At 42.9% G+C, this 15,307-nt stretch overlaps 1 protein-coding gene across 1 annotated transcript in view; it reads left to right on the top strand.

The window, feature by feature from the left end:
- Window positions 1–37: 37 nt before the first annotated feature.
- efhc2 (EF-hand domain containing 2) overlaps window positions 38–15,307 on the top strand; it is a 32,911-nt gene continuing 17,641 nt past the window's right edge. Inside the window, exons 1-8 of the mRNA XM_089002937.1 lie at window positions 38–312; window positions 1,081–1,269; window positions 1,350–1,500; window positions 4,467–4,690; window positions 4,788–5,039; window positions 10,121–10,228; window positions 10,334–10,472; window positions 12,273–12,438. Coding sequence (XP_088859063.1) covers window positions 187–312; window positions 1,081–1,269; window positions 1,350–1,500; window positions 4,467–4,690; window positions 4,788–5,039; window positions 10,121–10,228; window positions 10,334–10,472; window positions 12,273–12,438 — 1,355 coding nt within the window. The 5' untranslated portion in view covers window positions 38–186. The remainder of the gene's footprint in view (window positions 313–1,080; window positions 1,270–1,349; window positions 1,501–4,466; window positions 4,691–4,787; window positions 5,040–10,120; window positions 10,229–10,333; window positions 10,473–12,272; window positions 12,439–15,307) is intronic.

Here is a 15,307-nt window from a genome sequence, read left to right as displayed (position 1 = left end):
CTTGATACGCGATTCATTCATTGCAGTTTAGATAAAATCTCGTATCCAAATGTAAGTACATTTTGAAGATGAGTTTAGTTAACGCGTGTTCTATTGGTACAGTATGGGAAATTGTAGTTTGAGAGAAACAAACGTTGACAAATCGTGTTTGTAAGCGCCTGCTATGGGAAACCAATCCGGGTAACCATGGTGACTGTCAACACATCGAAGGATACGTCTGGACAAGCTCGAAGCACGTTTTGCGAAGTAAGAAAAGCGCACATTTCCGACATGGCGTTACCCCTTCTACCCGGAAATTCTCCAAATATAAATGTGAGTACTGTGACACGTGTGATAAATAGTCTTGTGTGGATGTACGTGTATTGTATCTAAATTATTCGCGATAATTCTGTTGAAAGTGAAATTTGGGTTGATATTCTCCAGCAACATGAGCTATTTTTTACTTTACTAGTTAAGTCAATTACATAGTTTACGTAATTTTAAAGCGTTCAAAATGTAGGTGGAAAAAATGTAAGACACGTTGTTGGGGGTGAAGGGAGATTCTGGGCGGCACCATTTAGAGGAAACACTTCGGTCTCACTGAAAAACAACCAGCATAATTTGCAGTCAAAAGTTTTAACATTTCAATAAAACCCTGTGTTCAAAATTTCTAATACCGGCAACTAGAGGTGTCTAAACATTGCAAAAGTTGGAACGCGAGGAAAGTTTTTTTGTCCCCGAAGGCACCGGACTTTGCAGCACCTTGTACCATATGTTGAATTTCATAAATCATAAATCGGGAGATTTTCGTACTCGCGACTCTGTGGTGCGTGTTAAAATAATTTGAGCGTTACAAAAGTGTAAACTAGAAGTAAACAAAACACAAAAACATGTTTTCATTCTTTAATTATACATTCAATTAGTATAAAAATGTATTTTGTTTTATACATTTTCATTTGTTCACCTTACAAGTGAACTCTATGTATTGTATGAATAGTTTCCTTATAAAGTGACTATTGTGAGTATTGTGGTCAAAATCGGGAGTCTTCACTCTGAAATTTGCTTGTTGTCACAACTTCCATTCTTTTCTTCGTCTTATAGCTGCTGAAAGAGAAATTTCACAAATCCCAACATTTCGACTACTTGAGTGGGTTACCTCTGCTGGCCGGAACAGAGAAGCCAGGTATCGGAGGTGAATTGTTGCTGGGACAGCGAATCAAGCCAAAATCGTCCGTCTACCCCAAAGTAGCAACAGATGTTTTGCCATCATGGGTTGCCTTTGACAAACATGTAAGTTGCCGTAATTAGCATCACAAATCCACAATTTAAGGTGACCAATGATAAAACTCCAAATCGCGTACACTGTGCAGGTCCTTTGTTTTGAGGCATATTTCCAGGAAGTGGTGCCGGACACATGCAGTGAGACCAACAGAATCCGCAAATGTAAAATCTACTTCTACCTGGAGGATGATACCATACAAGTGGTTGAGCCAGAGTACAAAAACAGCGGAATTCCTCAAGGTTAGTCGCTTTTGCTTTTGTGTCCACGGAAAGAAACAGATCTGGTGGTTTGAACAAGTACGCTGGTGGCATCATCATGCTTGGGTATGTTTTTCTTCCGCCTCAATTGGGGATGGAACTATGACCAGTTGTGTCTTCCACTTCAAAGTAGAAAAAAACGGCAGGAACAGCTGACGAGAACGTGTGAATTTGTTTGAAGGTATTAAGAGGGACTTGCGAATGTGGCAGATGTATCCATTACATGAGTTAGAATGCAATTGGTTACTTCTCTCCACACAACATCAACTGAGAACTGATTTGTGGATCAAACAACCGGTTGTGAACACTTCTTTAATTCTATAGTTTCATTTTTCGGTTAAAAATGTTATTACCTTCTCAAAAGTAGAATCAATTCTTCTTCTTTTCCTTTCGGCTTTTCCCTTCAGGGGTCGCCACAGCGAATCAATGTCCTCCATCTATCCCGGTTTTGTGCACCCTCTTCTCTCACACCAGCTACCTTCACGTCCTCTTTGACCACATCCATAAACCTCCTCTTCGGTCTTCCTCTCGGTCTCCTGCCTATATAGCCGATATAGTCACTCTCTCTCCTCTGGACATGTCCAAACCATCTCAGTCTGGCCTCTCTGACTTTCTCTGCAAAGCCTCTAATATGAGTTGTCCCTCTAATGTATTCATTTCTGATCATATCCAACCTGGTCACCTCCAAAGAAAACATCAACATGTTCAGCTCTGCTACCTCCAGCTCTGCTTCCTGTCTTTTCTTCAGTGGCACTGTCTCCAGTCCAAACATCATGGCTGGTCTCACGACTGTTTTATACACGTTTCCTTTCATTCTAGCTCAAACCCTCCTATCACACATCACACCTGACATTTTTCTCCAGCCGCTCCAGCCTGTCTGGACACGCTTTTTCACCTCTTTTCCACACTCTCCATCACTCTTTCCCAGAGTTTCATTGTATGGCTCATCAACTTTATTCCTCTGTAGTTAGTACAACTCTGCACATCTCCCTTGTTCTGAAAAATGGGCACTTCGTCTCCATTCTTCAGGCATCTGTTCACCATCTAAGATCTTGTTGAATAACCAAGTCAGGAACACCACCGCAACCTCTCCAAGACACATCCATACCTCGATTGGTAAATCATCAGGCCCGAGTGCCTTTGCCCCCTTCATCCTCTTCAGCGCCCTCCTCATTTCATCCTTGCTAATGTTTGCTACATCTTGGTCCACAACAGTCACGTCTTCTACTCTTTGTTCCTTCTCATTTTCCTCATTCATCAATTCTTCAAAGTACTCTTTCCGTCTTTCCATCACACAATTGGCACCTGTTAATACATTGCCATCTCGATCCTGAATCACCCGAACCTGCTGCAGGTCCTTACCATCTTTGTCTCTCTGTCTCGCCAGCCTGTAAAGATCAGTCTTGCCTTCCTTGCTGTCCAGCCGAGCATACAAGTCATCATAGACCTCTTGTTTGGCCTTTGCCACCTTTACTTTAACCGTGCGCTGCATCTCCTTGTACCGCTGTCTACTGTAATCCGTACTCTCAGTGTCCCACTTCTTCTTTGCTACCTCTTTCTCTGTATACACTCCTGCACCTCCCAATTCTACCACCAAGTCTCCTTATCTACATTTCTTCCACTCGATACACCAAGTACTTTCCGACCTGGGTCTCTGATTATGTTCGCTGTAGTTTGCCAGTCATCTGGAAGGACCTCTTGCCCACCCAGTGCTTATCTTACCTCCTTCCTAAATGTCATGCGACACTCTTCCTTTTTCAACTTCCACCATTTTGTCCTCACTTCTGCCTTTGGTTTCTTCATCTTCCTCCCTGCCAGCGTCATCCTACACACCACCAACCTATGCTGTCTGGCTACACTCTCATCAACCACTACTTTGCAGTCACTGATTTCCTTAGATGGCGCCGTTGACGTAAAATGTAGTCTACCTGTGTACTTATGCCTCCACTCTTATAGGTCACCCTATGTTCCTGTCTCTTCTGAAAGAAAGTATTCGCAATAGCTATTTCCATTCTCTTAGCAAAGTCAACCACCATCTGTCCTTCAGTGTTCCTCATCTGGAGTCCAAACCTGCCCATCACCTCCTCATCATCTGTGTTTCCTGCGCCAACATGTCCAATGAAGTCTCCACCAATTACAACCCTCTCACTTCTCGGGATGTTCTGTATGACTTCATCAAAGTCCAACCAAAATGTCTCCTTCTCCGCCAGCTCACATCCTATTTGTGGGGCATGCCCACAAACAGCATTGAACATAACGCCTTCAATTTCTAGCTTCAGACTCATCATTCTATCTGATACTCGTTTTACTTCTAAGACATTCCTAACAAACTCCTCTTTTAAGATAACCCCAACTCCATTTCTCTTTGTGTCTTCACCATGATAGAACAACTTAAACCCTGACCCTAAGCTTTTAGCCTTGCTCCCTTTCCACCTGGTCTCCTGGACACACAGTATGTCTACCTTCCTTCTCTGCATCATGTCAACCATCTCTCGACCTTTACCTGCCATTGTTCCTACATTCAAAGTTCTTACTCTTATTTCTATACTCTTGGCGTTACATTTCTCTCTTTTCCTCCGGGCACACCTCCCTCCTCTCCTTCTTCAACCAACAGTAGCCAATTTTCCACTGGCACCCTGAAGGTCAACAGTACCAATGGTGGCCGTTGTTAACCCGGGCCTCGACTGATCCGGTATGGGATTCAGAGGTTTGAGTCACATATTTGTTTTGGCAAATATTTTTACATCGGATGCCCATCCTGACACAACCCTCTGTATTTATCTGGGCTTGGGACTGGCACAATAAGACACTGGCTTGTGCCCCCTTGTGGCTACATTCAAAAGTAGAATCAATTAAGATATATAATTATTTATTTGTATTCAAAGTACTGTATGTATGTTATGATGTGTCTCGTGATATTTTATTAAACTGTGATTTCATGTTCCTAGGGACTCTGATTCGTCGCCAACACATCCCATTACCACCACCTAAGCAGGAGCAGTTTTACAACGTGTTCCACTTTAACCTCAACCAGCAGATGGTACTGTTCGCCCAAACGTTCACAGTGACCAACTGTGACCAGTTCACAAGGAACTTTCTCACTAAATGCGGGGTGATACTCAATGACCCAGTTGCTGTGCCAGAAGACTCTTACCGCAGCCTCCGGGAAAAGGTTGCACCATTTAATTTAATAATTATTCTTCTTTTTTAATCATTTTTTATTCAGTACATACAAGATGTATGGAAAAGTGGAAATGTTGTTTTCTCAGATGCAGAAAAGCATGAGTCCATTGCGGCCATATGAGAGGCGAGACACTCTTAAACAGTTCTTGGAGTACGACTGCAAAGTCCTGAGGTTCTTCTGCTTCTGGGATGACACCAAGGCCATCTACGGGGATCTCAGAGAGCTCGTGTTGCACTACTACTTGGCTGACGACACAATAGAAATTAGGGAAATCATCCCACCAAATTCCGGTCGAGTGACAGCATCCAAATTCCTCCGTCGCAGCAAACTACCCAAGGTGAGTAAAAAATACACAAATAACATCTGTTGATTAAAAACCCATGGATGGAGCCCTCCAGAATATGTTGATTATATTTACAAATGATTTTTTTCCCTTTCAATCAAACAATACAAAATTTAAATAATCAATAATGATGGAATTATGGGTACACACCCTAAGACATTCTGACAGGCTCTGTTTACCAGTTCCTGACCATAAACATCAAGTATCAGTCCAATAGTATTAGACTGTCAAATAAGATCATCCTTATGTGTGAGGGGTGTTTGACACTTAATTGGGGTGACCATTGGCACTTACATAATTGGTGTGTCTCCAAAAAAATTAGATCAGCACGATTAATGAATTCCGGTGAAAAAGTCTGAGTTATTTGTTTATTTATTTAGGATGAGGAATTTTAACCCAAGTTTCAACAACCAAATTGGGAAGAGACCAATGTTAAGCTGCGCGCGTGCACAATCACGCACTGCTTGCACATACTCAGCGCACAAAATAAAATAAAACGGAAATGCGTTATTTAATATATATATATATATATATATATATATATATATATATATACACACACACACACACACACACAAGAAAGAGTCTCAGGTAAAACTGGACGGCCTGGATATGGTCCACACCGCTGATGTTGCCCACAGTGGTCCTCAGTGTGCTCAGGGAGCTTGTGTGTCTGCTCAGACACAGAAGAAAAATTAGAGGGAAAATTGGATGAGACCACGAGATAGTCCAAGGGTGGGCAAACTTTTTGACTCGCAGGCCACAATGGGTTCTTAAATTTGACACAGGGGCCGGGCCAGGAGCATTTGGATGGAGTGTTTGGGCCGGATTTACGAAAGCAGTGGTTCTTAACCTTGTTGGAGGTACCAAACCCCACCAGTTTTGTCACGTTCCGATCGAGACTGAGGGCAGCTGACTCGTCGGAGCGTCGTGGAATGTTTGGGATCCCAAAGCAGGCGACAGAGACGGGCGATCCTAGAAGGATGTTTAGTTACAAACAAAAGGCGCTGGTCCGATAAACACGAGGACCAGGGATATAACAAACAAAAGAAATACTAAAACACAGCGAATAGGAAGGCAAGGGCTGAACCAACCCGCCTACTACGCCTAAAAAGCAAATCGCACACGGGGGTGCAAAAGTACACAATCCCGGAAGACAATTTAAATTTACGGGACGCGGGGGGAAAACACCTTGGACCGGGTAAACTCACGCACTGAGGTTAGAGTCCAGGGTACGGTTGAGATGCGAGATAAGTCAATCAGTATTATTTGTTTTTTTTTTTTGTTCTTTTGACTTCTCGGTGCCGCGAGAGTGGCTGCCTTTCCAGCAGCTCATGTATTTTGTTTTTCTACTTTCATTCCTTTTATCACTTTGCTGCTGTGAAATGTAAATTTCTCCACTGCTAGACTAATAAAGGCAAATCCAATCCTATCCAATCCAAATCATGCAGATAGGACGCGCACTCCCATCACATTCCGTGATACATGAGTATGCATGTTGTACATCGTCATCCGACCACTTCTTTTGCCCAACATAGTATGGATAAAATATAAAAACGACAGTCACACGTTGATGACTGATAGCTACTCGCTAGCCTGTTCATTCGCTGTGAATGGGGGAAGCAGCAGCAGTCTTGCTGGCCTCTCTTCTTTTCTCTCTGTATTCATTTTTTCGGTTTGGTACACTTCTGACTATACTGCACCCACGATTTCCTGTGGTATTTCTCAGTTTCGTCCAGATCTCTACCGAATACCGATTGCTAAACGGACATAGCAACGGACGAAACTACCTCTGGGGCCAGACAAAATTTTCTGTTTCCGTGATTAACAGAAGTGTGTCGGCAGAGGATCTGCCAAAAGAGGCTCTTGCAAAAAGAGCGTCAACTCCAATCATTTTTTCCCCCATTTCTCGTTCCCAGCATGGGGGGAAACGTGTAATATGTCATCATAAGCTGCATAGCTTGGAAAATCCCACAAAAAACTATTACGTACTTCACAAAAATGCAGTGATATACGACTGCGAGTACAGAGTGCGCTCACTGGACAGAAACAATCGTGGTCGAATATAGGTCACTGTAGCATACTTACTTATTGTGTTTCAAGTTATGAAAAATGGGGCAGGCAACATTATGGCCGAGCAGGTAACCTTTCTGAGTTGTCTGCCCTGGTGTCCGCTAACTTTTTGTCATGCATTTCAGACACTGTTTTTACTATCAACACTATCAACTACTGCTCGTAACACTGTTGGGTAACTGATTCACGCTAACAATGCAGCGTTAATAAACAGTGGGGTAAAAATGCTATGTTATTTTAACAAACATTTGCAGAAAGAGGGAAATAACTACAGTACTTGGTTTAATCGTTTACTGAGAAACCACCAACTAAGGTGGAATGCACCATTTTGGTTGCAATAAATTTCTGGTTCTATGAATCAGAATCGGAATCAGAATACCTTTATTCGTCCCACAATGGGGAAATTTGCAGTCCACAGCAGCAATTGAAAAGGGATGGGGTTGGGGTGGGGTGGGGTGAAAGGATAAGGTGATCAACACGTGTTTCTAGAGGAGTAAGTTTCGGTTGTGGTCTAAATTCTGCTCTTCTTTTATCATTGTAGTCATTCAGCATCTTGAAACAAAGACGCATGTGCTGCTTCCCTCCATCATTTCCCCCATTATTTACATTAAGTAAACATTGATAGTTAATTTAAAAAAATTGCCGTCTCTCCATCGGTAGTCAATGATAGACCACCAATCGATTTTCCATCACTTTATTCAAGAAACCATAACAAAACAAATGCAAGTACAATTATAGAAAAGCAGTAAACTCAAAGCAAATCCCCCACAATGTTCATCCTTCTGGTTGAAGAGACCAAATTCACTCAGACAGTGCCACTCCCATCAAGCATTTTGGCTCAACCAGTCAAATGCCTAATTCAACTTGAAAGACAGGCAGGCCTTATCATGTGTGTGTGCACTTTCATTTTGCTAACTTTGTTCGCCTCTTATGAAATATCAACAGCAATACAAAAGTTGACCAGGATCTGCCATTCAATGAAAAGACGGCAATGCATTCTTGGTGCATTTTAATTCCCGCCACCGTTGATCATATCAGAATTTTTGAAACAGTGTTTCAATGACATTGAGTCATTTTTATTTGTTGTTATTATTCTCGGCAAAAAAGTAATTTCCAATGCAAAAAAAATAAATCTGTAGCGCTTCTTCTCATTCGTGTCGCAGGTGAGTTTGATGCCTTTCCGAGGGACAGCATCCTTGGATGCTCTTCAATCAAGCACAGAACACACATAGGCAAATGACCTTCACCCCCACCCACACACGCACACACACACGCACACACACACACACACACACACACACACACACACACACACACACACACACACACACACACACACACACACACACACACACACACACACACACAGTAAAGTAAAACACTCTCATCTCATTTAAATGTTCCTTTTCATGCAGTCTGCAGTCAATGTGGTGTACTGGTAAGCACATCTGCCGAACGGTTCTGAAGTCAGCCCAAGTGGAGATGAGCAGTATTGAAGATGGATAAATGGAAGAAAGATTTGCAAGTGTTACACAACAAAAACAACCACAGCTCAGGATAAATCCCACTTAGTGAAATAGCCTTCAACCAATCATCCATTTTCAACATGGTTTACCCAAAATAGGGTCGTGTGGGGGTGCTGGAGCCAAGCTAATACAGTGATACCTCGGTTCTCGGCCATAATTCGTTCCAGGACCCTGTTCGAAAAGTGATTTGTTCGAACACCGAAACCATCTCTTTGCTCCTGTCACTTGCGAGTTGACAGCGGGGGGAGGGAGGGGTTGCGGGGCTGCCTCTCTCGGCCGTTCTCCACCTGCTGTCAATTCTCTAATCACGGACACGGGACATTTATACGGTTCGCGATCACCTCGCCAATGCCTGATGATTGACTCAACTTGCCACCGTACCTGGACTCTTCCTTCGATGCGCGAGTGTATCCGGTCCGAGGTATTTTCCCCGCGTCCCGTAAATTTAGGTCATCTTCCGGGATTGCGTAATTTTGCACCCTCGTGTGCCATTTGCTTTTTGGCGTAGTAAGCGGGTCGGATCAACCCCTGCCTTCTTACTCGCGGTGTTTTCTTTTATTTGTGAATAAACATCTTGCTTGGGTAGTACGTCTCTGCCGCCTGCTTTGGGATCCCAAACAATCCACTACGTTCCGACGAGTCAGCTGCCGTCACTCTTGCTCGGAACGTGACAGCTACGGATGACTCGGCTACAGGATGTTCTTTTCTCTTAAAATATCTATCCAATGACACTTGCTCTCACTCCCACATCACTAGATTTCACAGCCTCCTTATTCTTTAATATCGTACTGATCGTAGATTTCGCCATGCTGTATTGCCTAGCCAGATCAGACACTCGCACACCTCCTTCATATTTTGCTATTATTTCTTTCTTAATTGCAATAGTTGTACACACTACTTTTCTTTTGTCACTTTTAGCAGCACTTACTTTCTTTGGAGGCATGATTAGGGGCTAAAACTCTTCGTACACCTATATTAAACGCAAGAGCAAAACGCAGCACGTCCGCAAGCGACAACAGTTGGTCACGGAGAGAGCGATACACCCGTACGCCGCTCAGCCCCCCACCCTCGCGTACGCACTCACGCGTCGTATTGGCATTTGAACACCGATTGGTGTTCGAACACCGGAGCAAGAATATCTCGAATATTTTGTTCGAACTCCGATTTGTTCGAACTGTGAGGCGTTCGAGAACCGAGGTACCACTGTTTTGGGCAAATTACAGACTGAACACCCTGATATGGTTGCCATTCAATTGCTGTGTACATATCGAGACGACCAAACATTTATATCCACGTTGTCACTGAGTGGAAACCGATCGCATGATGCCTTCCCTCACTTTAGGCGAGAGTACCACCACACTATCAGCGACTCGAGTAAAATAGCATTTAGTGTTTATGTCACTGGCATCATTGTGGCATCGATGTGGGCAGCGTTGCATCAAAAGATTGATTCTTTTTTTTTTCTCTTTTTGGTAGCATGCTTCAAACCAATTGAACCTACCTGGAGAGGTGACCAATCGCACTGTGCTTAATGTGCTGGCCTCCACGAGACAAGGAGACTGCTTCATACTGGACAGCCTGAAAGTATTTTTCATCATCATGCTAATTTGATTCACCCTTTCAACCAAAGTAAATCATTTTAAAACTAATATGAACACGTTCTCCGCCAATGTTTCCACACTCCTGCAGACTGGAGCCATCCAAGTGGAGTTTTATAAGGATTGTGATTTTACAGTCGGCGGCGAGTTGAACGTGTGGGGCAGGAAAGTGATAATTGCTGACTGTGATGACTTCACCAAAGACTACTACCGCTATAAGTATGGTATAGGTAAACCGAAAGCAACACTCTTCTTCATTCATTCACATCTCTTGTGTACTGTATTCGCTTACTGTATTAGTTTATTTTTCTATTTGCAATATCCAGATATGACCACGTGGGGGCAGTAAGTGGTAACACTCGCGGCACTCGTACAATCGAACATTTTTCTACTGAGCAATTGTATACCGTATACTGTATCTTTGTGAAGGTTAATTTGCATTGTGGCTCCCTTAACTTAATATAATACTTGCTCACCATAATAGAACGGCGAGAGCGACCAGACGAAGAACTGTGACGTAATATCATCCTTCTGAAGTGGGTATTTCAAACAAAAATGAAATGACTTATTATTCTTAATTCAGAGTTTCCACTTTTTTCAATTAGTAGGCAATAGATCAAAGTGCACAGTAACTTTTCATTGTTTGAGGAGTAACTTTGCAAATAACTAACTTAATTTCAGTGTCAATTTGCTTATTCTGACCTCTGGTTAATCCTACGAATTTGACAACTGGATTCCATCCATTTATCCATTTTCCATACCGCTTATTCCTCATTAGTGTCGCTGGTGGTGCTGGAGCCTATCCAAGCCATCTTCAAGCACAAGGCGGGGGACACCCTAAATTGGTTCCCAGCAAATCGCAGGGCACGCAAAGACAAACAACAGTCACTCTCACACCGAGGGACAATTTGGAGTGTTCAATCTGCCTGCCATGCATGTCTTTGGAATGTGGGAGGAAACAGGAGGACCCAGATAAAACCAACGCGGGCCCGGGGAGAACATGCAAACTCCAACAGGGAGGCCGGAGTGGGACGCGGCGACCTCTGCACTGTGAAGCCGGCGTGCTAACCACTCGACTACCGGGCCACCAACTGGATTCCATGTTCCATAAAAAAATAAATACATGTCAATGCAAATTGGTGGTTGACCTGGTGAATGAATATTTCAGTATTCAAGTATCTTACTGTAAGATGTCACAGTGCAGTGATACTGCGTTCAATTCCAGCCCCGGCTTCCCTGTGTTGAGTTTGCATGGTCTCCCGGGGCCTGCATGGGTTTTCTTTGGGTGATCCGGTTTCCTCCTACATTCCAAAAACATGCATAGCAGGTTGATTGAACACTCAGGTGTGAGTATGGGCGTGGATGGTTGTTTGTCTCTGTGTGCCCTGCCATAGGCTGGCAACCGATTCAGGGTGTCCCGCTGCGCCTACTGCCCGAAGACAGCACCCACCGCATCTCCTGTGAGGATTAAGTAGATCAGAAAATCGCTGAATGGGTGAACTATCGTCCAGAAAATTCTTCAAAATAATACATGCAAGCAATTTCAAACAACCAGTCATAAAACCTAACCTGAGAATTTCTTCCATCCAAAAGTGTGAGGTGTTTAAAATAAAATAATCTTAAACTGACATTTTCCAACTTCGCTTGAGCACTGAGCATTTTAGCAATGTGCATAATCATACAGTGGGTTCATGTCTGTGTGTTTAGGAACTTAGACACCCCTACTCGGCAACAGCCAAGCAGCCCCACAGCAAGAGTAATCCAATCCAGGCTAGGATGAGTCCACTACTCTGGCAAAGTGTTGAGGCTCTCCTGAATTAGTCACAGTAGTAAAGCAGGCAGAGTGATGCATGCACGATGGAAGTTGCCGTCTGACTCCAAGGAGTCACAGGTCGTTGTGGGGTTAACGTCCGCCCTGGATGCCGTGCTCCCTCGCGGATGGATGGATTACTTCGGAGCCTGTGATCATTTCACCGCTCCTCCCAGGGTTTGTCTTCTTTTAAGTATTTTCTCTTTCTTTCCCCTCTCAGAGGAATTCAACCCGGTGAAGTACAAAGCTCCCGTAACCCCCAAACCCCCCAAGCTTGTACCTCCATATAATGGCTTTGGCTCAGAGGAAGACTCACTAAGCTCTTGCCAGCGCCTGCTGCCCAAACCCCCACAGAAAGATCTCCATAAATTCATGGAATATGACAGGTTGGATCACATTACACACCACATTATTCGTTGTTTCCAACACACCAGACCAATGTGAAACAATATTGACAAAGTGTTATGATCGTTCACGTCACTAAAATGTGTATGTATATGTACTGTATATCTATCTATCTATCTATCTATCTGTCTGTCTGTCTGTCTGTCTGTCTGTCTGTCTGTCTCTCTCTCTCTCTCTCTCTCTCTCTCTCTCTCTCTCTCTCTCTATATATATATATATATATATATATATACATTAAAGTCTCGTTATATCGATATCGGATATATCGATAGTCCCGGTTATATCGATACTATTTCTATGCACACACGGAGAAAATTACATGCAAACAGGGTCGGATATATCGATAGTCCCGGTTATATCAATATTTTTTCCCTTGAATATCGATATAACGAGACTTTACTATATATATATATATTGGTTCCCAGACAGAGTGTGTAAGGTGAGTATCCCAAAAATTAATTAATAAACCATTAAAATGAAAATAATCCGTTCCCAGGTCCCCATAAAACATAATTTTCTACTAAATAAGCCGTAAAACTACACAAAATGTTCCTTTTTTTATGTATAATAAATGTGCTATTTTATTGTGATGAAAGAAACACACTGCACTATATAATAAAGTCATTTTATTTACATTTGTGATGGTCATTGATGGAATGGGGTGGGAGGCGGTCGGAGGCAGGGAATTGCTGTTAGAAAGGAGAGTCACATTCCATAAGGACTGTAATTAAAGAAATAAACTGTACTATATAATAAAGTAGTTTTATTTACCTTTGTGATGGTCGTTGATGGCTTGATGGAATGGAGTGGCCGGTTTCATCAGCATTAATTTCATCAGCATCTGCTTCATGTCATCACAAAGAGGATGGCGGCGCGTGAACACGCAGCGGCTCCCCTCTCCCGGCAAATTGGCGTTTTGTCTTTGTGTTGTCATATTTGTTATTTTTGTTTTTCCCAAGATGGCGGCGCGTGAACACGCAGCGGCTCCCCTCTCCCGGCAAATTGGCGTTTTCATGTTTATTATGTTTCTTAAGTCATTATAAGTGCCTTGCATGCTGGGTCCGAGAGGACGGTAATTTCATCTGTGCTGTATGTCATGCATATTAGCATATTTGACAATAAAGCTGACTTTGACTTTTTGACTTTGATTAAACACTTGATGAGGAAGGTAGCCTTCTTCTTTCACCATCTTGAGGAATGATCACTTGTAGGTGCTTTCTCTGCGATCATTTTACCTAGTTCCTCCTCAATTGTGTTCTGTTTAGCTGGGTTGATAGCTTTTTGCATCAAGTGTACAGATTGCTTGTGCGGGTTATTTGTGGAGTCTGATTGAAAGGATATTTTAAACTTGCAGTCTACACTGCCTTTGAACTATCAAAGTTGAAACGAGTCCAAATGTCACTGCTTTCTATCCATTTTCTCTCTCTCTCTCTCTCTCTCTCTCTCTCTCTCTCTCTCTCTCTCTCTCTCTCTCTCTCTCTCTCTCTCTCTCTGTCGTCTGCCTATCTATTTAAAGTTTAACCCCATCCCCTCACTGCTGCGTTCTCGACCAATCGCGTGGCTTTAACCAAAGACTGGGGGCGAGGAATAGAGGACAAAGACAAGTCGTCTGCCATTTTCTTGTTTGGAGAACGGCCTCACTCTCTCTGTCTATGTATTTAATGTTTGCAGCTCTGTGTTTCTGTAACCCCCCGCCCCCATCACTGCTGCGTTCTTGACCAATCACGTGGCTTTAACCGAAGACTGGGGGCGGGCAATAGAGGACAAAAACAAGTCGGCTGCCATTTTCTTGTGAGGAGAACGGGCTCGTTCGCGAACGACACATCACTCATTGTGGCGCTCCGTGTGTATCCCGAAAAATAGTTTGTATGCCATGGTTAAATTTTCATAAATTTAACGTTCGTAAACCGAAAAGTTCGTAAACCAAGGGGTTTGTATACCGAGGTATCGCTGTATATATAAAGCAGTTCGGAAAATGAATGAAAAACATTATACGAATGTATTGAATATTATCATATCACTGCAAATATTCAAGTCAAATAGTCAAATATTATTAAGATAAAATGTCTCATGTCTCTGCAATCAATACAGTGATACCTTGTCTTACGACAAACGAACATTTCGGCTTACGAATGTTAAATTCGCGAGAAAATAATCTTGGCATACAAACTATTTTTGGGGAAAGGCACGGAGTGCCACAATGAGTGATGTGTTGTTCGCGAACGAGCCGGTTCTTGGAGCTCCTAAGAAGGAGCTGGAAATGGCAGCCGACTTTTTTTGTCCTCTATTCCCCACCCGTCTTTGGTGAAAGCGGCACGTGATTGGTCAAGATGACAAGATCCGTGGTAGAGGAGGGAGGGGACACACGCAGCAGGACACACGCAGCAGTGAGGGGGGGGAGGGATTACAGAAACGCAGAGCTGCACATGAACAGGAAAGGCAGACGACAGAACTTGAAACAAAAAAAACTAAAGTGAAAAAACAAAAGTGAAAAGGTGAGAACATGGATAGAAAACACAGTGAAATTTGGACTCGTTTCAACGTCATTGATATTTCATAGGCAGAGTGTAGACTGAAAAGTTAAAATATCCCATCAATCAGGCTGCACAAATAACCCGCATAAGCCATCTGTACAATTTTAAAAGAAAAGACAAGCAAGGGAACCAGCTATTAACGAAGTTTCTAGTGTGTACGCCTCCATCTGTTGCTGTTGCAATATCACAACTTCCAAGATGTACAACCCAGAGCTCCTTGAGACACTTTATGCAAAAAGCTATCCATTCCATCAAGCCATCAACGACCATCACAAAGGTAAATAAAATGACTTTATTATATAGTGCAGTTTATTTC

Source organism: Hippocampus bargibanti, linkage group LG08 (genome assembly GCF_051943395.1).
Source record: "Hippocampus bargibanti isolate YZ-2025 linkage group LG08, ASM5194339v1, whole genome shotgun sequence".
NCBI classification, from domain to species: Eukaryota; Metazoa; Chordata; class Actinopteri; order Syngnathiformes; family Syngnathidae; genus Hippocampus; species Hippocampus bargibanti.
Note: the sequence above shows the minus strand (reverse complement) of the source record. Positions and strands in the feature narration are given on the sequence as shown.